Source organism: Sapajus apella, unplaced genomic scaffold (genome assembly GCF_009761245.1).
Source record: "Sapajus apella isolate SASKATOON/1434 unplaced genomic scaffold, GSC_monkey_1.0 scaffold20, whole genome shotgun sequence".
In the NCBI taxonomy this organism is placed as follows: domain Eukaryota; kingdom Metazoa; phylum Chordata; class Mammalia; order Primates; family Cebidae; genus Sapajus; species Sapajus apella.
Window position 1 is genome coordinate 3,498,947 of NW_022436960.1, and position 23,198 is coordinate 3,522,144.

General features: G+C 46.8%; 1 protein-coding gene across 14 annotated transcripts in view; it reads right to left on the minus strand.

Annotated features, from left to right (window-relative positions):
- Nucleotides 1-766: 766 nt before the first annotated feature.
- The window catches only part of EML1 (EMAP like 1), a 205,113-nt gene continuing 182,681 nt past the window's right edge, over nucleotides 767-23,198 (minus strand). For all 14 annotated transcript variants that reach the window (XM_032287432.1, XM_032287438.1, XM_032287440.1 and 11 more), the window contains 7 exons: nucleotides 22,016-22,083; nucleotides 19,037-19,125; nucleotides 5,761-5,858; nucleotides 5,549-5,636; nucleotides 4,287-4,382; nucleotides 2,950-3,080; nucleotides 767-2,313 (listed from right to left, as the gene is read on the minus strand). In XM_032287432.1, coding sequence (XP_032143323.1) covers nucleotides 2,188-2,313; nucleotides 2,950-3,080; nucleotides 4,287-4,382; nucleotides 5,549-5,636; nucleotides 5,761-5,858; nucleotides 19,037-19,125; nucleotides 22,016-22,083 — 696 coding nt within the window. In that variant the 3' untranslated portion in view covers nucleotides 767-2,187. The remainder of the gene's footprint in view (nucleotides 2,314-2,949; nucleotides 3,081-4,286; nucleotides 4,383-5,548; nucleotides 5,637-5,760; nucleotides 5,859-19,036; nucleotides 19,126-22,015; nucleotides 22,084-23,198) is intronic.

Below are 23,198 nucleotides of genomic sequence, written 5' to 3' on the forward strand. Positions count from 1 at the left end.
ATCTCCGCGTGCACCATTTCAACTGTACATATAGCCTACTCAACTTACGACCAAATCGTGTTACGACCGGTCTGCGGTCCCGACCATGGTCGTAAGTCGAGCACTAGCTGTATATCTAAAATAGTATGTTTGTATGTGTGTGTGTGTGTGTGTATCCATTGTCTATTACTGAACTTGGCAAACAGAAATATATAGAAATAAAAGTAGACCTTACTGCTGTGTAAGTCAATAATGGATGCTGTTCCTTCCCTCCATTGTTAATTTAAAAATGATTGCTGCCCGAGTGCAGTGGCTCACTCACACCTGTAATCCCAGCACTTTGGGAGGCTGAGGAGGGTGGATCACCTGAGGTTGGGAGTTTGAGACCAGCCTGACCAACATGGAGAAACCCTGTCTCTATTAAAAATACAAAATTAGCCAGGTGTGGTGGTGCATGCCTGTGATCCCAGCTACCTGGGAGGCTGAGGCAGGAGAATCACTTGAACCTAGAAAGCAGAGGTTGTGGTGAGCCAAGATTGCGCCACTGCACTCCAGCTTGGGCCACAAGAGTGAGAAACCACGTAAAGTAACAATTGGGTACAGTAATTAAGCCAAATGTTTATAGGTCTCTCCCTATGAATGCTTCCACACTGTCTGCAAACTACAGTCTCATTTGCAAAGGACCCAGGTAAGAACAAAATCTGCATATGAAACAGTATAGTGTGAATCGTATCTAATTTTAAGTATTTTAATTTATATGCTTTCATGAATATAGGTCAATAAGGAATCCACTTTTCAGATTTTATTTCATTATAGAATATATTTGACAAGGATACATACAAACAGATTCATCTTCAATAATACACGGTGTTTACTGGTGCCCTGCACTTCCGCAGCAGGCTGGTGATGTTGTCAAAAAGGTTTCTGAAAGTTGCACTTAATCAGCCACTCTGAACAACCAGTGCCATAGAGTTCAGATAATTCCATTCACTTACTTGCCTAGAATGAGTAAAAATCTTAATATTTGTTTTAAAGTCTGTTTATTACTCTTCTATTTAAAAATTTGAGATACATTCCCCAATGTAAACAATAAATTTCAATCTGTCACACAATGGAAATGGATAAGGCCTTCTTGACAAATTTCTGCCACCTCCGTTCAACGCATCAGAGCTCAATCTTATTTCATATGGTAATGAGTCGCCCATGCACAAAAGACAGAAAAAGCAGCTGCCCTTGGTACCTGGTGGAGCCTTTGGAGACTTCTCTCTGCAGGTTTATGGTACACTCAAGAGAGATCTTTCTGAGTTGGTCTACTTGGTCGTAAAATACAAATATACAATGTCTGTAAGCATCAGACAGTGAAGCCTAGTCTTACATATTTATTATGAATTGCTAGAATCCTATACAAATACAATATCATCTCATGCCAAGTCATATACAGAAGAAGGTGGCAAAACGTCTCACCGTTAATCAGGGCGTGTGAACAAGGGAGGGGGTGCAAGCCAGTTGGGCGTGAAGAGGCTGACCGCATCTGGTTAGGCAGGACGGTGTCACTGAAACTTGGAAACGCCTGTGTCCCCTGCTGAAATATTTAAGTCAATTAGGAGTAGAATCTGCCTAGCACAAGAAGGATACAAGCCCTCTCTCATAGCCTCCCCAAGGGAGAAGGTCATGAAACCTTGGAAAATGTAACCAAATACAGTCTCATCTTTGCGTCTCCTGATTCAGCTGTGCAAATCAGTTACTCACTCTCCTTAAGTGGTATCTGCCCTTTTAGGACCAATTCTTCAATAGCCATCATGGTTCAGTACCTCATTCTCATCATCAATATGTGACAGCAAGCTAGATGGTGAAACAGTGAAGACTATGTACAGTGTTTTAAAAGGCATTCTGTGACCATTTTTGAAGAGTTCATAGAAAAGTTACTAAGAGTACACCAGTCACTTCTGTTGATGTTGCTGTCATGTAAACGCTGGAACCTGGTTGATATTCAACGTGCAGTGTCATTTATTGTACAACAAAAGTGAACACGGAACCGCTGATCCGCTGTGGCACCGCTGACCCGCTAAGCTAAGGTAGCCGGCAGAGGGCACAGTTTTCCTGAGGTTTGTAAGAACTTTTTAAACAAAACAGAAATCACAGTGACCAGGGGTAATGCGAGTCTGTGCCTTCCTTGCCCATGCTGCTCCCCATGGCTCTCGGTGGGGACTAAATGACACGCCACTGCATGATGCTCGTGTCCTTCCCGCCCGTGGAGATGAGGTGGCTGTCTTCGCAGAGGAAATTGACGTTGGTGACGTGGCTGCTGTGCCCGCCGTAGATGTGGCTTGGAGCCTGGAAGAGAATGATATGGGGAAAGCTTCCTTTACTATAAGGCAAACCGTCTGCAATGGGAAGTGCTTGAATTCTCACTGCATGCCTTAATTCCTTTACTCTCCCTTCACTCGGCAGCTGTCGCTTGGGCACCTGCTCTGTGCAGGACTCAGAAGGGACACAGAAACAAACCCACAGTCCTCCTGGACAGACACGAGCAAATAACTGCCCTCGGCCGAGTGATACGTTCAGTATCATCAGAGGTGCCAGGTATGAGGTCACCCCAAAGGCGGGTCTAACCAGACGCTGGCTGAGGGTGAGGGGTCTCCTTGTTGAAGGGGGATCAGGGCAGGGTCATGAGGATGAGGAAGGGTGGTCCCAGGCCTTAGGGCTGGCTCAGCTCAGCAGGGCTGGAGCAAGGGAGCCGCAGTGGAGGGCAGAGGCATGAGCCCGTGGGGCCGCAGAGGTAGACGAGCAGATGAGAGTCTCGGGGTTTCCCTAAGGGCGGCCAGAAGCACTGAGAGCACGGATAGCGGAGTCAAATCCGCATCCGTGGCTGGCAACACTCACAACCCATTTCCTTTTAGTCTCCAAACAGGTCAGGCACGCGTGCATGCCCAACGGGGGATGAGATTAATGGAGGAACAGGCCCTTTACCCTGAACTGCGAGCAGGGGAATGAGAAGAGGTGCACTTTGCCAAAGTCGTCGCCTGTGGACAGGAGTTTTTTCTCATGGGCCCGGCAGACGGCATTGATGTCGGTTCCATCCGAGCCTTCTGGCCACACTCCTGAAACAAAGACCACAAACAGAGCACTGGAAATACCAGGGGACACAGGGTACATCGCACAGGAACTGGCTGCCGTACTGTCCTGAACATAAAACTGCCTCAAGTCCAGCTTTAGAAACAAGGGTCAAAAGAGCAGTCATCTCGGCCCAGGCTTCTCCCTGTGCGCCCAGCATTGCTCAGGCAGTCTTGGGAAACCCTCTGATGCTCACTGCACGGGAGCAGGACGATGGGCTTTTCGGGTTGCCGTGTCTTTGGAGGGCCCTTCTTGAGGCCAGGGCAGCCAGGACCAGGAGCCCTGGTTCTCAAGGCGCTGCCCCTCCTTCATCTCTGAAGCGTCTTGGGAAGCTGCCCTGTCCTCATGCCTGCAGTTCCTTGTTCCCGTCGTAACTCTCTACATGTGTGGGTCTCTCCAAAGGCCTTTTAACCCTGGCTCTGCACATGTTTCTTGGGGTCACTCCCTGTAGCTGCTGCTTGCCTGGTGCAGCTTGGCAGTGGTGGCCATCGTTACTGGCTGCAGACTCTGCAGCCCTGAGCCCAGGTAGGCCTGGAGAATGGGTGGGTGGGGGACACCATCTTCTGACCATTGTCAGGGAAACCCTTTGCACAATACCTGTGGCTAGGAGAAGGCTGGATATACATGGGTTTTCAATTGGGAGCTCTGGAGTGAACCTTCAGACCTCAGCACTGAATACCAGAAAATATCGGCCAATTCTCACCAATCTACTGGCTTGTGCTCTTTTATAGATGATAAACACTGTCTTTAAAAATTTTATTAATTTGTGGCCCTTTAATTTAGGTCACTTATGAATATATTCATAAGGTGAACTTTGAAGAAAGTAAAATGTTTAGTTTAAGAACCAAAAAATAGAAATAAAAACCCTGACAAATGATAAGTAAGTTGACTGAGCACCATCTGGATTACCCAGGTCTGTGTGGCACAACCTGACAGGAGAGGGTTCCAGGGAATTCTCAGGACCCGCCGCGCTGTACGCTGGAGAAGGGTTAAAAACTCATCTCTCTGGTTCTTCTCAGCCAGCTGGGCAAGCCCTGGCCCTCCCCCAGGGAGCGGCGGGAGGCGTGTCTCATGGGGTCATGTAGCAGCAGAGCAGTCTGACAAGACTGGTGACTATGAGACTCCAAAGCTGCTGATGAAACGTTTTAAAGGGACATTATGTTGGAACCCAGTGAACTCTGCAGGAAACTTACCAAAAACATGGAATCCCAAAGTGCAGGTGTAGGTGGCCCATTCAATGTCTCTTGTAGTTTCCACGCTTACAACTTGCTTACAGGCGGAGGGAACCCCTGCAAAAAGCAAACGCAGTCTGGCGACATCTAAGCTGAGGCCCCACCCCTCCCCCGAGCAAGGCTGAGCCCCCAGAGCTGAGCCCCGTTGGGTACAGAGCCCTCCCCAGAGAGGGAGACACTCCACTTCCCAGGCGGGTGGGAACCGTGTGCACAGCTGTGAGCTCGCCTGGAATGGAGCCCGAGCCCCGGGCCTGGGTGGAGACGCCCTCTTCTTTGTTTTTTCCCATCTCGGTCTCTGAGTCTGTTTCCCACGGTCTGGCTTCCTTGTCTCCGGTTCCTGGGTCTCCGCCTGCCGCCCGCCACACCGGAGCCCCTGAACACGGCTCTGCCCCTGCTGTCAGGCCCCCCAGCCTCCCTGTACTGCATTCTCTTCAGCTCAGAGTCAGGAATGGAGGTTATGGAAAGCAGTCACATCAAGGGCCTAGAGCCTCCGAGGGGACTTGTGTGTTCCCCAAATGAGCTCTCACCAGCAGAGTATGAGACCGCACCTGAGAAGGTTCTAGACCCAGGGACTGTCCCTGAAAACCATCTCCTGTCCCTGTGCCTGTGTCAGGTAGGCCCTGGACAGGGAGCAGGTGAGACGGTGTAGCTGCCCTCCCCACTGGAGTGAGCTAAGTCTCGGTACACGCCGCCCCTGCTTTCCCTGCTGTCCGTGGTCCTGCTTGTCCTGGTTGGTGAGTACCAGCCACAATTATCCTTGCTGTTCCTAGGCACGGCCTGGGCCCAGAGACTGGCCAGGGTGGGGTTGGGAGAGGAGGAGGAGGAGGGGTCCCAGGGCTGCTGTCTACCTAGGTGGGAGGGACTTCGTGGTCTGTCCCGTGAGGATAACACCGTCCAAGCCCTCCTTGTGCCTGGACAGCTCTGGACCCACCCTCTTCTGCCACATCAGCTCACCTCCAGCCTCCCGCTGCAGGGCTTGGCCTTCTTCCCCTTGGGGCAGGCCCTGCACCTTCTCCTCCACGGGGGCTCATAGTCAGCAGGAAACTGGGAAGGACCTAAGAGGCCATGCAGCCCCATTCCTCAATGTTACAGAGGAAGAAACCATGGCCTAGAGCTGATGGCCCGCATCTGTCATGTGGGAGGTGGGTTTTCAGAGGTCCCTGGGTCTCAGAGTGAACACTTTATGAGATTGAGACTTCATACAGCCCAGGGGTGGTACTCACAGTAGAGGATTTCGTAGTCTCCGGAATTTGACACGAGGAATTGCGAGTTTACCGACCAGTCCAGGTGAGTAATGAAGCTGGAATGACCCTGGGAGAGAAGAACACTGTCTTCACTTCACTGGCCTTAGAAGTCCCTGGCAACACCGTTCTGCTGTGGTTAAATAAATGCACACAGGTGCATAAGAGGTGGCAGGACCATAGTCGGCGCTTACCGAGCACTTGCCCACACGTGTGTACTTCCTCCCGTTGTCACTGACGCCATAGATATAGATGCAGTTGTCATGTGAGCCTATGGCTAGGAAATTCCCATCTACAAAGAGAGGACAAATTACACTTCAGAGGTGAAAAATACACATTTTATTCGTTACAAAGGATAACGGTAGCTGCCACCATGGATTTAGACAAAATCGCCAGATTCATGAATTATTTCCAAGAGAAAAATCTGGTTTTGAATGAATTCTCTGCCACTTCCTAAGCTATCTTTTGAAAAATACACACCTGGCCAGATGATAAAATCTGGTAAAGATTGAGACATTTTTTATGAACTTTTTATTTTTTTGAGACAGGGTTTCGCTGTCATAGGCTACAGTGCAGTGATGCGATCGCAGCTCACTGCAGCCTCAACCTCCTGGGCCCAAGTGATCCTAGGGAGGTAGCTGGGACTGCAGGCGTGCACCACGACACTCAGCCAATTCAAAAACTTTTTTTTGTAGAGTTGGGGTCTCGCTGTGTTGACTAGGTTGGTCTTAAACTCCTGAGCTCAAGTGATCTGGATGCCTTGGCCTCCCAAAGTGCTAGGATTACAGGCGTGAGCCACCGTGCCCTATGAACTCTTTTCATACAATTTTATCAAATCTTATGAAGCCCTTCCCTGTCCCAATCACTGAAGGATGGAGGAGCCCACAAAGCCCACCGGGATGGCCTTCCAGCACGTCACTCCTCACTGAGTACATGGGTTCACTTGGGCCTCTGCGCTCGCCGCCCCCTGCCGGGATGGCCCTTCCTGCCTCTCTTCCCAGGGGTATCTTGGTGTCTTCTCCCACTAGGTTTCTGGTTCTGGGAGGGCCTAAGGACCTAGGCCTTGATGCTTGTGTGGAAACACACGGGAAGGAGCCCTTTGCTACAAAAGGCAGCAGCAGCCCAGGTGGCTGGAAGTGATCATGCACGCCACGCAGGGAGGAGGACCCAGGACAGGAGGCGGGGAGGAGGACCCAGGACAGGAGGCGGGGAGGAGGACCCAGGACAGGAGGCGGGGAGGAGGACCCAGGACAGGAAACAGGGCCTGGAGGGGAGTCCGGCAAATGGTCTGACTTTCCTGAGCCAGCAAGCAAACAGAAGGACTGGAAACCTGGAGCCAAGCAGGGCCCAGAACAGAATGCAGGGTAGAGGGGGCCTCTCCGCTCCAGCAAGGGGACTGCAGGTCCTCCATCCACAAACACAGCGAACGGCGCGTTTTCACGGCAGTCGGGAGGCTTCACTTGGACAGTATTTGTACAGGGTTTTACGCTCACGGGTGCGTCAAGCGTCAATAAGGGTCGTTTCTCTCCTCCTCTTTCCTGTAATTTTCCTTCTCCGGACCCAGGGTGGCCTGGTGCCTCAGGGAATGGCATTTTAGGAAGTGATGGCCTAGGCCAGGTCAAAATAGGGGTGACCTGTCCAAATCAAGAATCCTGAAGGAATGGGGCAAATCCATATTTTTTGCTGAAAAAAACAAAAAGGACTGCTGAAGCCGGAGACGGGCCATCATCGGCTGCTGATGGGCTGGAGAAGGACAGGTGACCACGCCAGAAATCAACTGGCCCTGTGCTCAGTGCCTGCAACTGACCACTAACAATGGCCACTTAATTTTACTAATTACAGTCATTAAATGGTGTGTGTGTGTGTGTGTGTGTGTGTGTGTTTTGAGATGGAGTTTTACTCTTGATCAGGCTGGAATGTAATGGTATGATCTCAGCTCACTGTAACTTCTGCCTCCTGAGTTCAAATGATTCTCCTGCCTCAGCCTCCTGAGTAGCTGGGATTATAGGAACACACCACTGTGCCTGGCTAATTTTTGTGTTTTTAGAAGAGATGGGGTTTCACCATGTTGGCCAGGCTGGTCTCAAACTCCTGACCTCAGGTGATCTGCCCACCTCAGTCTCCCAAACTGCTGGGATTACAGGTGTGAGCCACTGCACCCAGCCCTCATATCTGTTTTGAAAGATGAATGAAACCCAGGACTTGACAGTGTCCCTCAGCCATCCACTTCTGTCTCTGACAGCCTCAGTCAGATTGTAGTTCCTCTTGCCCATTCTAATCCACAGTCTTCATGCAGGAGTTGAAGCCCACTTTTGCCTGGGGAAGTCCTCCCTGCAGAGGGGAACTGGCTGATCGTATCATCCACAGCCCCAGGCTTCTGCACAGGCATGGAGAGCTGTCCCAGGAGGCCCTCAGCCTCCCTGTGGACAACTCAGACCAGCCCACCCCACCCAGGTCTCTGCATCCTTAGCACACACCTGCTAGTGCTGCCTCACCCCTTGCAGGTGAAGTGGAAATAGGCAGTGACTCAGAGACAGAGGCAGAACTAGGAGAACGTTCCCTTCCTCGGAGGTGGTGCCTCCCAGTCCGACCCCCGACACTACCACCACAAAAAACCTCGAAACGACTCTTCCATAGACCACGACAACTGCCTGGGAAGACGGCAGTGTGAGAATGAGAATGTGGGCTTTGAGGTCAGAAAAACCTAAGTTCAATCTGAGCTCTTTTACCCACATTCATCCATAAATATATAAAACCAACTGCCTAAGAAATCAAAACCAACCAGTGTTTGTTAATATATTAACTAGAGACCAGATGAAACCTAGCACAGCCTGGTTCTTGGGTCCCACAGAGCCTTTTTCTTTCCCTAATTGTCCTCTTCTCCTCCAAAAACTCTCTAAGCCTCATTCCCCAGCTCTCTCCGAGACTGAGATTCCTAAACTTACTCCACTGAAATAAGCTAGTATTTGGCCCAAAATGAAAATCAGCTGGAGAACTCATAAAGGCAAGGAGCAGGAGTCCAGGTGCTCAGAGGGAAAGGACAACCTTACGGCTGTTTCCTACTGATCGTTCACTCTTCACCAGGCTGGGGGCTTCAGTCAAGCCCAGCAGCACCTCAGCAGAGGGTTCAATTAGTCTTGCTCTGCAGGATGAGGAAACTGAGGCTCAGTAACTTGTGTACAGCAACACGGCCAGGTGAATGGCACAGGCAGAAATCACTGCATGGGTGGCAAGTACCTGCATGCTGACGAGAGACATGTGGGTGCAGGAACAGCTGTGCCGCTACAGTGCAGCCTCTCCTGGCACACTGGGCACTGGAATTTTGGGCTTGGAGACAAGACGGCTGCATCTGGATGGGGACTGGCCCAGGGAGGGTGGATGCCACACGGGAGGGGAAAGGGCTGGCTGGATGGCAGGGGCTGCATCACCACTGGTCTCAGACGCAGGCTGACAAGGCGGGATTTGATACTGCAAGTGACTGAGTGAATGCCAGATTCAGATTCATTCCAGTAAAGGCAGAAAAAACCCACCTTTCAAACAATGACATGGATAAGATCAAAGAAGAGAAATACGACTGCACGACCAGTTGTACCTGGTCCTTCTGGTCTTCTCTCTTTCATCTTCACATTCTGATTTTTCAATGAGCTGAAACTAGAACAGGAGGACTAAGATCTGCAGCTGGGCTTAATGAATAGGAAATTATTTTCTTTCTATTTCTGTTCTTTAAAAAAGTACAATCTTGACCGGGCGCGGTGGCTCACGCCTGTTATCCCAGCACTTTGGGAGGCCAAGGCGGGTGGATCACGAGGTCAAGAGATCGAGATCATCCTGGTCAACAGGGTAAAACTCCATCTCTACTAAATACACAAAAATTAGCTGGGCGTGGTGGCATACACCTATAGTCCCAGGTACTCAGGAGGCTGAGGCAGGAGAATCGCTTGAACCTGGGAGGTGGAGGTTGCAGTGAGCCGAGATTGAGCCATTGTACTCCTGTCTGACGACAGAGCGAGACTCCATCACAAAATAAGAAAAAGTACAATCTTCATTCAATCAAAACTCCATTCTGTCCAGTCAGAAAGTGCTCTATAAGATTCTCAACACGAAAGTTAGATATGAGAATTGTCACGATGAAGCTTTAATAAGCCTACGTGGGAGCTGGCATTTTGCCAACAGTCAGTTGACTGTGGTTGTAATAAACTTTCATGCAACATTAGCTTTTCAGCAAAAGCCCATGTTATGTAAAATAGTCCATAAATGAAAAACAGTTGCTACAACATGCCTGAGATGGGTATTCAATGGTCCGTGGAAATGCTCTAGGCTCATGGCTCTGAGTGTGCTGAAGAACCCCCACTGCTCTGGGCAATTCACACACACTCCTGGAGGGCTTTGCTTCGTGGTTGGGTTCTAGGCATGTGCCCAGAGTTCCAGGGCTGGCTTTCTGCACCTCCCTCCGCCACCCACAGTGAGGTACAGACCAACAACTCAAACCTGGGCCTGCCTGTCGGGCTCACAGAAGTGAGAAACTGCCAGAGACTTAGTTCTCAATTGCTGCTAAAGTTTTGCTTGTCCAGTTTATGAGGTAACCCCTCTGATCCGCACCCCTGCACAGCTAACAGCAATGTTGAAGAGGATCGCAAAGTGGCCCTGGTTCCTCCTAAAGCTCCGTCTCTACACTCCCGGTCTGTGGCGATGGGTCAGGGTCCACCCACATCACTGAGTGCGAAGGTGGCATTTATCCCTGGACAGGGCACCTGCAGCTGGGGGCCTGTTGGTCCTTCTCACATTCTGGAGGCCCAGCTCCATCTAGAAAGCTCAAGAACCACTGGCTTTTCCTCTGGCCATCAACACAACCCCCAGAGCCATGCTGAGACCGATGGAATGAGAAAAAGCCCTCATCATTTCACGATGGTCTCCTTACTTAGCACACAGCAGTGTAGGGGGCTGCTACCTGGGAGATGGGCTACAGATGTCGGCTGGGATTGTGGCAGCAGGTTCCTGAAATTCCATGTTAATGGCAATCTGTGCTTGAGCATCAAATGTTTTTTTTTTCTCTCTCTCTTTTTAGTTTCAAGTCTATAAATACTTAAATCCAAAAAGGAGATAGTAATCTACAACAGTATAGCCTATATGCTGGAAAACTCCTGTGTAACCAGAAAACTCATACTGCTGATCACATTTTGCTTTGCGTCAGTTGCACTATAGCTAGTTATAGGTACATTAATGCATGCAACTAACCTGTCGTAAACCCTGTGCCAGGAGCTAGCTGGGCACACAGTGCTGAAGAAAATAGCGTCCATCCCATTATGGAACTGTGGGTCACTCCCCAGGGGCCTGAGTCCACCATCTGGGTGCTGTTCCTGGGGCCATCACTGCTGCTGTTACTGATGATGATGATATCACATCCCTTGTGACATCTGTATAATGCTCTGCTGAGAACTCATTCACACTTCTTTCAGTTGGGCCTCATGGTAATGTGCCACCCGATCTGACAAGGCCACCTGGCTAACTAAGGGAGGACACTAGATCCAAATGCAGTTGTCCTGGCCCTGGCTCAAGGCTTTTACTTTTTCCCCACACAGCTTCCAGGAAATGACTCAAGCCGAGAGGCAGAGTTCTAGTAGGAAGAGCTCTCTGCTCTCCAGGGAATGGTTGTTAGTGTAAGTGACAAGAAATGGAAACATGCTTCCCAACGGACTTGCTCATGTTAGCCGGTGCTGACAAGTATCTGAGGGCTTTCTAGGAAAGAGGCTGCAGATGAGGCCCTTGTGCCTTCCACAGACTTTCAAAATATCTGAGAAAATGATGAGAAACAAGATATGATACAGAACACTGGCTAAATTAACAGAAAGAAACGTGACACTGAAGAGGTCATGAATGGAAGTCATTCCAAGTCAAGCTCCTTCTCAACATGGAGAAAGGGCTGCCAAGGGGGCCGAGCAGTTGCCTGTTTAGGGTGAGAAGTTATGAACATGGTTTGGGTACAAGGAAGAAGTATCCATAAGAAATGCTCTATTGGATTCTCCCTAAAGCTTGAGGACATGTCCCACTGTGAAGCAGAGTCGACGCTGTCGATCAGGTTATAAAACGGAAGATCCCTACAGAGACCAGAAGCTCAGAGTCCGCCTCTCCCATTTCCAAGAGTGTCAGCATAGCCAAATGGCCTGCATATGACAGAAAAACAGTATTTCTTACAACATACTCATATAGTAAAAAGGCTTAGAAACATCCCCTACCCTGGGGCAACGAGCACTCCTAACACCCATATTATGATCTTGCTTCAGATGAGAAAGGAAGGAGGGCCTCCTGAGAGAAAGGGCTACAGGTAAGAAAGGTACACAAGGATCCGGGAACAACTTGTTATGCCAGAGAACAAGTATTAAAGACTCCTGAGGTCATGTCAGAAGGACGCAGGAGCCAACTAAAGTAACTTCCGCTGGTCGATGATGGATAAATTGTTCCATCTTAGACTGGAATATAGCAAATATACTTCAATCCATAATGGTACCAAAACTACATCACGACCACCACCACCGACCGGTCAATGTTAGAGGATGCAGAAAGCAAATGCATTATCTCAGAAACTGGAAAATAAAGAGAATGAAATCAAACATTAATCCTCACCTTCCTATATGAACTCTACCACTGGGTACCAAAATAGTAGACGAAGGAAAGTTTCTCTTCACAGAAGTACTATATCTAATAAAAGAAGAAGAAAAGCTAACACTGGAAATCAATAGTTGGCAACCCTTTATGGATCTAGGCACTGGGTATCAACAGCTGCTAAGATCACAAAAAGTAAGAAAAACCCATTATGTGCCTCCTATAGGAAAAATATAGCAATACACATTGAGCTTGAATATGACCAAGGCTTGATATTCAAAAATCACTTTATGGGAAATACAGGGGACAGGGGAACATGTAAAGCAACACCACAAAGATGCATTCAGCAAATCCAGTGTTGAAAATGCTACAGGACAAATGAGCCAGTTTCTTCAACAAATGTATTATAACAGAGGGGGAGAGAGAACACCTATGGATTAAAAGAAACGAATAAGTCATATCAACCAACTACCATTGTGTGGGCCTTTTGTTGCTTCTTTAAACAAATTGTTAAAAAAAAAATAGTAAATTGGGCCAGGAGCAGTGGCTCACACCAGTAATCACAGCACAAGCACTTTGGGAGGCGGAGGCAGGAGAATCACCTGAGGTCAGGCATTCGAGACTCACCTGGCTAACATGGTAACACCCTGTTTCTACTAAAAATACAATAAATTAGCCAGGCATGGTGGTGTGTGTCTGTAATGCCAGCTACTTGGGAGGCTGAGGCAGGAGACTCGCTTGAATCTGGGAAGCAGAGGTTGCAGTGAGCTCAGATTATGCACTGCAGCTTGAGCAAAAAGAGTGAAACTCCGTCTCAAAAAAAAAAAAAAAAAAGGAATTGGGCCAGGCATGTTGGCTCATGCCTGTAATGTCAGCATTTTGGGAGGCTGACGAGGGCAGGTCACCTGAGGTCAGGAGTTCAAGACCAGCCTGACCAACATGGAGAAACACCGTCTCTGTGAAAAATACAAAATTAGCTGGGTGTGGTGGTGTATGCCTGTAATCCCAGTTACTTGGGAGGCTGAGGCAGGAGAATCACTTGAACCCAGGAGGCAGAGGTTACGGTGAGCTAAGATCATGCTATTGCACTCCAGCCTAAGCAACGAGAGTGAAACTCCGTCTCAAAAAAAAAAAAAAGTAAATTGAAAATTTGAACATGCAAGTGGTCATCTGATGATATTAAGACATCAACGGTAATTGGAGTTGGGGAGGAGACAATGATATTGCAGTTATATTAAAAATAAGAGGGCAGTTGGGTTCTGTGGCTCATGCCTATAATCCCAGCACTTTGGAAGGCCAAGGAAGTGGGTAGATTGCTTGAGCTCAGGAGTTCGAGACCAGCCTGGGCAACATGGCAAAACCCCGTCTCTACTAAAAATACAAAAAATTAGCCAGGTGTGGTGGCACACACCTGTAGTCCCAGCTACTCTGGAGGCTGAGGGGGAAGGATTGTTTGAGCTCGGAGGGTGGAGGTTGCAGTGTGCCAAGATCATGCCACTGCACTCCAGCCTGGGTGACAGAGTGAGACTCTGTCTTAAAAAAAAAAAAAAAAAAGATACAGCTGGGCACAGTGGCACATGCATGCCTATAGTCCCGGTTATTTGAGGGCTAAGGCTGTAGTGTACTATGATCATAGATACGAGTAGCCACTGCACTCCCGCCTGCAGCATAGTGAGACCTCATATCTAACAATAAAAAAGTCATTAAAAAAAATAAGAGGGGCCGGACATGGTGGCTCATACCTATAATCCCAGCACTTTGGGAGGCTAAGGCAGGTGAATCACCTGAAGTTGGGAGTTCGAGACCAGCCTGGCCAACCTGGCAAAACCCCATCTTTACTAAAAATACAAAAATTAGTCCGGTGTGGTGGCATAAGCCTGTAGTCCCAGCTACTCAGGAGGCTGAGGCACAGGAATTGCTTGAACCCGGGAGGCAGAGGTTGCAGCGAACCAAGATCGTGCCACTGTATTCCAGCCTGGGCAATGGAGCAAGACTTTGTCTTAAAAAAAACAAAATGAACAACAACAACAAAAGAGGGCCATTCTTCTAGCTGTGGCCAAATGAGGTTGGCAAATCCTCTCCACATAAAGCAATTGTGAAATTCTATAAAATGACAAAAGCAACCATTTCCATGCTCTGCAAATTGAACAAAGACATGAAAATCTGAGAAATGTTTATGTCTGAAAACCTTCTGGACTTCAGGTAGAAACAAGGTGAATCCATAGTGTTCTTCCCTGGGCTACCCTCGCTCCTTCCCAGCAGCTGGCCCAGCACAGAGGTCCTGCCAGGGAAGAGCAGGCGCTGGAGACCGTGCAGCTGTGGCCAAAGGGGCTCACTCCAGATGGTGCCTGGGGAATGGCAGCACTGGCGATGGGAGAGACCATCTCCAGGGAAGATGGGAGTGGGGGTAGGGCCAAGGTTTCTACTTGCCTGAGGTTACAGTTATTGTATGGGTGAGCATATTCCTGGCTGATAATAAGACAAAGGGGGAAACTCACATAATAATCCCAACAGATGCAGAAAAAGCATTTGATAAACTCCAATCCCATTCGTGCTAAAACCTCCAAACAAATTAGGAATAGAAGGGAACTTTCTCACTATGATAAAGGGCATCTTTATCCCTCATGATGAAAGACTGAATGCTTTTTCTTCTCAGAAAAACAGAGGAAAATTAATCAAAGGTAGTGATATTAATAATAAGACTTAAATGACTTTCTGTGGTTTCAGAAACTTGTGGTTAACTGTGGTCTGCAAATATTACGTATAATACAGTATTGAGAGAAACCGTATTCACATAATTCATATGACAATACATTGTTATAATTGTGCTAATTTATTATCATTGTCATTAATCTCTTACTGTACCTGATTTATAAATTAAACTTTGCCACAGGCATGTCTGTATAGGAAAAAACATAGTACACATAGGGTTTGGTATTATCCATGGTTTCAGGTGCCTGCTGGGGTATTGGAAGGTAGCCCCTGTGGATTAGGAGGGACTACTGCACTGAAACTAATAAAAGAAGTTTAGAAAGCTCGTAGGGTATAAGATCCATGTGCAAAATTCAATTCTATTTGTACATACAGGCAGCCAAGTCACTGAAAATAAAATTCAGAAAACAATTCCATTCACAACGACATACAAAATAACTTACTTTGGAATCAATTGAACAAAGGAAGTGCAAGACTTGTACACCAACAACTATAAAGCAATGCTGAGAAAAATTAAACATCTAATTAAATGGAGTGACATTCTTTGCTCATGATTAGAAGATTCACTATTGTCAAGGTGGCAATTTCCCCCATATTGACCTGTAAAGTAATCAAATCCCTCTTAAAATCCTAATAGGCTTTTCAAAGTTAGAAATTGCCAAGCTGGCCTAGCCTGGTGGCTCATACCCGTAATCCTAACACTCTGGGAGGCTGAAGTGGGAGCATCTCTGGAGGCCAGGAGGAGTTTGAGACCAGCCTGGGCCACAAAGTAAGACCCTGTGTCTACAAAAAAATTAAAAAAACCCAAAATAATAAATAAGACAAGCTGATCCTAAAATTTACATACAATTTTATATACAGTAGGGACCTAAAATAGCCAACATTATTTTGAAAAAAAAAAATACAACAAAGTGGCAGCAGTTACACTACTCAGTTTGAAAATTTCCTCGAGGGTCATAGTAATCAAGGCTGTGGGCACAGGGATAAACGTAGGTGAAGAGGACAGAACTGAGTATATGGAAATAAACCTTTACATTTATGATCAATTGATTTTTGACAAAAGGGTCATTGATAATTCAACAGGGAGAGGCTGGTTTCCAGTAAAAAGTGCTGGGACAACTAGACAGCTCCATGCAGAACGGCAGGCTCTCCCCTCTCACCATGCTTGTGGATCAAGACCAGCCGCGCCAAGCTGGTGGAACCCCGTCTCTACTAAAAACACACAAATTAGCCTGGCGTAACTCTTGTGTAATTAACTCAAATGGATCACAGACCCGCACGTAAGGGCTAAAACAACTCTTCTAAAAGAAAGCATACGAGAACATCTTCATTGACTTGGATATGACCCCAAAGCCATGATCTACAAAAGAAAAAACTGATAAACTGAACTTCAGCAAAATTAAAAGCTTTTGTGCTTTGAAAAACCCCATTAAGAAAATGAAGGCTGGGCATGGCTCACGACTATAATCCCAGCACTTTGGGAGGCCGAGGCAGTCGGATCACTTGGGCCTAGGAGTTTAAGACCAGACTTGGCAACATGGTAAAACCCCGTCTCTAACAAAAATATGAAAATTAGCCAGGTGTGGTGGTGTGTGCCTGTGTTCCCAGCTACTTGGGAGGCTGAGGGGAAAGGACTGCTTAGATCTGAAGTCAAGGCTGCAGTGAGCTATGATCATGCCAGTGCACTCCGGCCTGAGTGACAGAGTGAGACACTGTCTCAAAAAAACAACAACAACAACAGCAAAACAAAACAAAACCAAAAGAAAATGGAAGATAAGCCATACATTCAGAAAAAATATTTGCAAATCATCTATCTGATACTGTCTATAAGGAATAGATAAAGAGAACTTACCACTCAATAGTAAGACAAACAGCCCAATTAAAAATTGGCAAAATATTTGAAGATATTTCACCAAAGAAGATATTGGAATGGCTAATATGCACATTAAAAATGCTCAATATTGGTAGTCATTAGAGAAACACCGATTAAAACCACAATGAGATGCCATTACACACTCCTTAGAATTACTGTAATAAAAAAGACAATAACAAGTATCGGGAGGCTGTGGAGTTACTACAGCCTGAGCACATGGCTGGTGAGAATGTAAAACAGGACAGGCAGTCTGGCAGTTTCATCAAATGTTAAACAGAAGTTTACCATACAATCCGCCAATTCCACAACTAAGAATTTACCCAAAGGAAATGAAAACAAACGTATGACTATAAAAAGACATATACATAAATGTTCATAGCATTATTCATAATAATAAGACTAGAAACAATCTAAACCATGAGGCCAGGTGCAGTGGCTCACTCCTGGAATCCTGGCACTTTGGGAGGCCAAGGTAGGTGGATCACCTGAGGCTGGGAGTTTGAGACTAGCCTGGCCAACATAGTGAAACCCCGTCTTTACTAAAAATACAAAAATTAGCTGGGCATGGTGGCGCACGCCTGTAATCCCAGCTACTTGGGAGGCTGAGGCAGGAGAATCACTTCAACCTGGGAGGTGGAGGTTGCAGTGAGCCGAGATTGCACTACTGCACTCCAGCCTGGGCAACACAGCAAGACTCTGTCTCAGAAAAAAAAAAAAATCCATCATTAACTGATGCATGGATAAACAAGATGTGGCATATATCCATAAGATGGAAAACTACTCAGCAATGAAAAGGAATATACTTCTGCCACATGCACAATAACAAAGATTAATCTCAAATACATGATTATACATGAAAGTCAGATGCAACTGACTATACATTGTAAGAATCCATTTACACGATATGTTCAGAAAAAGCAATTTTTGGAAAAATAAAACAGATCAGTAGTTTCCTTGGACTGGGGGTGGAGGTGAATTGCTAATGGGCATGGAGGAAACGTTTTGGGTGATGAAAAGGTTAAAAAACTGCACTATAGTGATGGTTATTGCAAAACTCTACAAGTTTACAAAGAATAAATGAGCTGTACATTTATAACAGTTAATTATCGTATGTAAATCATTCTTCAGTAGAGCTGTTAAAAGCATCCTTATAGACTGGGCACAGTGGCTCACGCCTGTAATCCCAGCACTTTGGGAGGCCAAGGCGGGTGGATCACGAGGTCAGGAGTTCGAGACCAGCTTGGCCAAGATGGTGAAACCCTATCTGTACTAAAAATACAAAAATTAGCTGGGTATGGTGGTGTGCACCTGTAATCCCAGCTACTTGGGAGGCTGAGGCAAGAGAATTGCTTGAACCTGGGAGGCGGAATTTGCAGTGAGCCAAGATTGTGCCACTGCACTCTAGCCTGGGCAACAGAGCAAGACTCTGCCTCAAAAAAAAAAAAAGTGCATCCTCATCTTTTTGGGATATTAACAGATGAAATGATGAGATGTCTGGGAACTGCTTCAAAATATGGAAGGTGGGGCGGTGGGTGGGGCTACAGATGGAGGAAACTGGCTGAGGGCTGATCACGACTGAAGCTGGCTGATGAGTACATGGGTTCATGATTCTGTTCTGTTTAATTTTTTCTATGTTTGAAATTTTCCATAACACAAGCATTGTGACCCAAAGGAGGGAAAAGAACCCTAAATGCCGCAATTACGTGCATGTCTAATTTACATTTTACTCTGAGAGGCTTGTGAAATTTTTTCTTTAAAGACACTGATACAGAATCTCAATTCTGTTGGGATTTTAAAGTAGTGAATACAATAGCAAAGACATGGAGTCAACCCAAATGCTCATCAATAGTAGACTGGATAAAGAACATGTGGTAGATATACACCATGGAATACTACTCAGCCATAAAAAGGAACAAGACCATGCCCTTTGCAGGGACATGGATGGAGCTGGAAGCTATAATCCTCAGCAAACTAATTCAGGAACAGAAAACCAAACACTGCATGTGCTCACTTGGAAGTGGGGGCTGAATGATGAGAACACAGACACACTGGGTGGGGAACAGCACACCCTGGGGCCTGCCGGACAGGGTCGAGGTGGAGGGAGAGCATCAGGAACAACAGCTAATGGGTGCTGGGCTTAATACCTGGGTGATGGGTTGATCTGTGCATTAGACCACCATGGCACATGTTTACCTATGTAACAAACCTGCACAATCTGCACATGTACCCCATGACATAAAATACAAGTTGATTAAAAAAAAGCAGTGAATGGTTTGGAGTCTAACCTGGTGAGTAACGCATTACTGAGAGCTGTTCGTTTCCATCTGTGTGAACGGTGACCAAGTCTTTTGTTTCTGTGTCAAACACAAACCACCTGTTGTCAACATGAGAAAAAGCACAGTAAGTCGTTTAGTCAGAAAATGAGGATTATTACAACAGTAGGAGGAATAAGAATTATTAATCATAAAAGCTTAATAAAGATATGAAAATTGCTTAATAAGAAAGCTTGTTCCCAGTTTTTATTTAAAGAAAATTTCCTATATAGAAGCATTTTTCTAAGGAAAGGAATGGCACATTGGTTCCCACTCAAAACTATGCTGTTATCAACACTACGGCACAGTTTCTCTGTGTTTGTGCTTTGTCATTTACACATAGAAGGAGAGAAAGCTGTGGGCAGAGAAGATGCCAATACCTAGTACCAGGGCGTATGGTCAGTGGAAGCAGTGAAGGACCGCCTGCAAGAGCTCACCCAGGTTTCCAGGGTGAAGCAGGAGCATGCACGAGGATGGGGCTGGGAAAACTCCGGGGTGGTGTCCCAATGGTACTGCAGGCAGAGGCAGGCCGAGAGTACAGACCCTATGGGGATGCCAGCCTGCAACCAATAGGACGGAGGAATGCACAGAGCAAATGGAAGAAACCAGAGTGGAGGACTGGTCTGATTTCACCTGGCTGGGCCATTTCCTCAGTGGTGAGCTGCGGAGGAGAGTCCAGGTCTATTTTGCAGACTCAATATTAAAGTCAAATGATAATGGACATGAAGTGCTTTGTATCCTCTGATAAGCACACAGTCCACACTAAATGTTTGTTAACATCAGAATGACTGAGCTCTCCTGCCTGTTATATTCTCAGGGGGTGCTGGTGAGCCCCTGGTGTTTTTAAGGATAAATGGAATGCAGGGTCCCTCCTCCTGCAGTTTCTAACCTGCATGAGGACAACCCATCAGTATGTCCACTAATGCAGAGTGCGTGTCCCTTGTCTTCCACAGGAGACCCCCTAACCATGCAATGTCAGATGTCCTGTCCCCCTGAAATGTGGACTTTGCTTCTCAGTGCCAGTTTCTTACACCCTCAACAACCATTTACATTTAATGTGCTATTTAACCTTAATAGAGGCTGGGGCCAATTGGAACATGGCTTTAAAGTATCCTGTTAAATCAACAGCATTGGGAACTAAGTCCAACCTAGGACCTGAATGGCAAGAAGCGTAGATGAGGGGCTGGATTAGGTGACACAAGCCATATCCACCACCCTGGGACACTGATTCTGAGCACTGTCACCATGTTCTACACGCACAGTAGGCATGGCGGCATCTGTCAGCCTGTTGGGAGGTCAGTCATCAGAAGGTGGGAGCCTGCTGATGAGTTAGAAGCTTCAGCTGTCTCAAAGAGAGTAAAATGGGAGCGTGTGTGTGTGTGTGTGTGTGTGTGTGTGTGCTTCTCTACGCAAATGTTTTCATGAAGAATTCTGTTGGTTACATGGAGACCAACATTAAGATATTGCTGTCCATGGCCTACAAAGAGCTCTCTTGCTCCCCTTTCTTCATCCATACAGGCTCTGCAGTCATAGTAACAGAATCTAAGTGCTGCGCTTTTTAGAGAGGAAGGGTAGGAGGAAAAATATTTGACTGAAACCACAGTAAATGTATACAGGACCATGAGCAGCATAAAGGTTCAATCAAAACCTATAAAGCAATGATAATGACAGCCACTGCAATGCCTGCCAGGCAGCCTTGGCAGGTGCTCTCTGCGTTGTCTCCTTTCATCCTCAGTGTGACAGAGCCAGGCAGGGAATATAATAATTTACAGAAAAAGAAACAAATTCGGAGAGTTTATATAACTGGTTCAAAGCCACACTGCTGCTATGCGGCAAAGCTGAGCCAAAAACGCAGACCCACTATCCAGTGCATAGGAGGTGCCAGGTGAATAGGTATATTGGAATAAGAGGCTCAGGGTCTGGATAGTTCCTACAATTTTGAAAGGGCAGATAGAAAAAACATTTATTTTCTATTTTTAATTTTTTTAGAGATGGGGTCTTGGTCTGTGGCCTAGGCGAGGGTACAGTGGTGCAATCATAGTCCAAGGCAGCCTTGAACTCCTGATCTTAAGAGATCCTCCTGCCTTAGCCTCCTGAGTAGCTAATACAGGTCTGGACCACCATACCTGTATTACCAAGCTCAATTTTAAATTTTTTATAGAGATAGGGTCTTGCTATGTTGCCCAGGCTGGTCTTGAACTCCTAGCCTCAAGCAATCTTCCTGACTAGCCCTCTCAAGGGCTGGGATTACAGGTGTGAGCCACTGTAGCCAGGAATAGAAAAAGCATTTCTAAATGCTCAGAACTTTGAAATATTTTCTTGCTTCATTCCAAAGTCAAGGCTCCTTCCACAGTCTCAAGATCAGGGATTGGGAAGCTCCATAAATCCTCTGAAATTACAGGCAAAATGTGTGTGTGGCTGGGTGTGGTGGCTCATGCCTGTGATCTTAGCACTTTGGGAGACCAAGGTGGAAGGACTGCTTGAGTCTAGGGGTTCAAGAACAGCTTGGGGAACACAGCGAGACGTGTGTCTCTACAAAAAATAAAATATTAGTTAAGCATGGCGATGCATGCCTATAGTCCCAGCTACTTAGGAGGCTGTGGTGGGAGGATCACTTGGGTCCTGGAGGCTCTAGTGAGCTGTGACTGTGCCGCTGCACTCTAGTCTGGGTGACAGGGTGAGATACTGTCTAAAGAAAAAAAAATGTGTGTGTGTCTTGTGGAGGTCTTTTTCCAGGAGGGAGGGTCTAGAGCTTTCCTCAGATTTCCCCAAGGCTCAAAATGTAATGGGCCACTGTTTCAAGTTTCACTTTCAACTTAATTCTTGGTAAGTCATTAGAAGCTGCGAACATGCAGCCAAGAGCTGAATGGGGGCCTGTTCCTGGGGAAGTAGAAACAACAAGCCTCCCTTCCACAGGCTTTGCAAGCACAAGCCATGCTGGCATGGACCTACCTCCCAGTGAGTGTTCCGACTGCAACCACAGACCCTGAAGGATGAAAACCAGAAGACTGAGCTGGATCCTAAAACATTTTAAAGGAAGTGTAAATTGATGAACAGGTACAACACTATAGCATAACACACACACACACACACACACAGACAGACAGACACACACACACACACACACACACACACACACGGAGTTCTAATTCCTTAGGGCTATGTGGCTCTATTTGAAAAGTCTCTTTTCTCTCTCTAGAGAAAAATGTTTTCCTACTTGAATAAATGCCATGTTTCAATAATGCTAAATTTCTACCCCACCCAATCCTTTTTTTGAGGCAGGATCTCACTTATCGCCCAGGCTGGAGTGCAATGGCATGATCATGGCTCATTGTAGCCTTGACCTCCCAAGGACAAATGACACGCCTGGCTCAGCCTCTGAAGCAGCTGGGACTACAGACGTGTGCCGCCACACCTGGCTAATTTTTTTATTTTTTATTCTGTAGAGATGGAGTCTCACTATGCTGCTCAGGCTGGTCTTGAACTCCTGGACTCAAGTGATCCTCCTGTCTCTGCCTCCCAAAGTTCTGGGATTATAGGTGTAAGCCACTGAGCCTAACCTAAATTTCTGTCCTTTTAGGGTTTTTCCCTTTTTGTGTTAAATCCTTTCATATCTATAGTAATCTGATGAAAGACAGGTAAATGCTCTTCTGCAAAGCCACAGTTTATAGAACCCCACCCCTTCAGTTGACTCCCTGTGCTGAATGGTAAGCTCATCGAATAGTGTGCTTGATTGGTCTGGAAAGACAACCGTGGCACCCGACTCCATTACACGAAGACTGGGTGAGTGCCCACTGGGTGCAAAACACTACAGAGGCCTGGAAGGATCATGAGATGTGCGAGGCATGTTCTAGGTTTTGATCCAGTGGAACATGCACACATGGTCATCACTAACTCGGATACAAGATGGAATGATCCATGAAGGAGATACAAATCAAGGTGCTGTGCAATCACAGGGGAGGGAGAGAGGAGGTTACCCTGGGAAGCTGGGCCAAGGCTTTGTGGTGCCAATGACTGGACCTGGGCCCCCCAGGAGGGGAAGAATTATCTCTGGTGAAGGTGGGATGTAGCCACTCCAGTAGTTTTTTGGACCATGGTGAAGCGGGCAACAATATAATTAAAGTGACGGAAACAA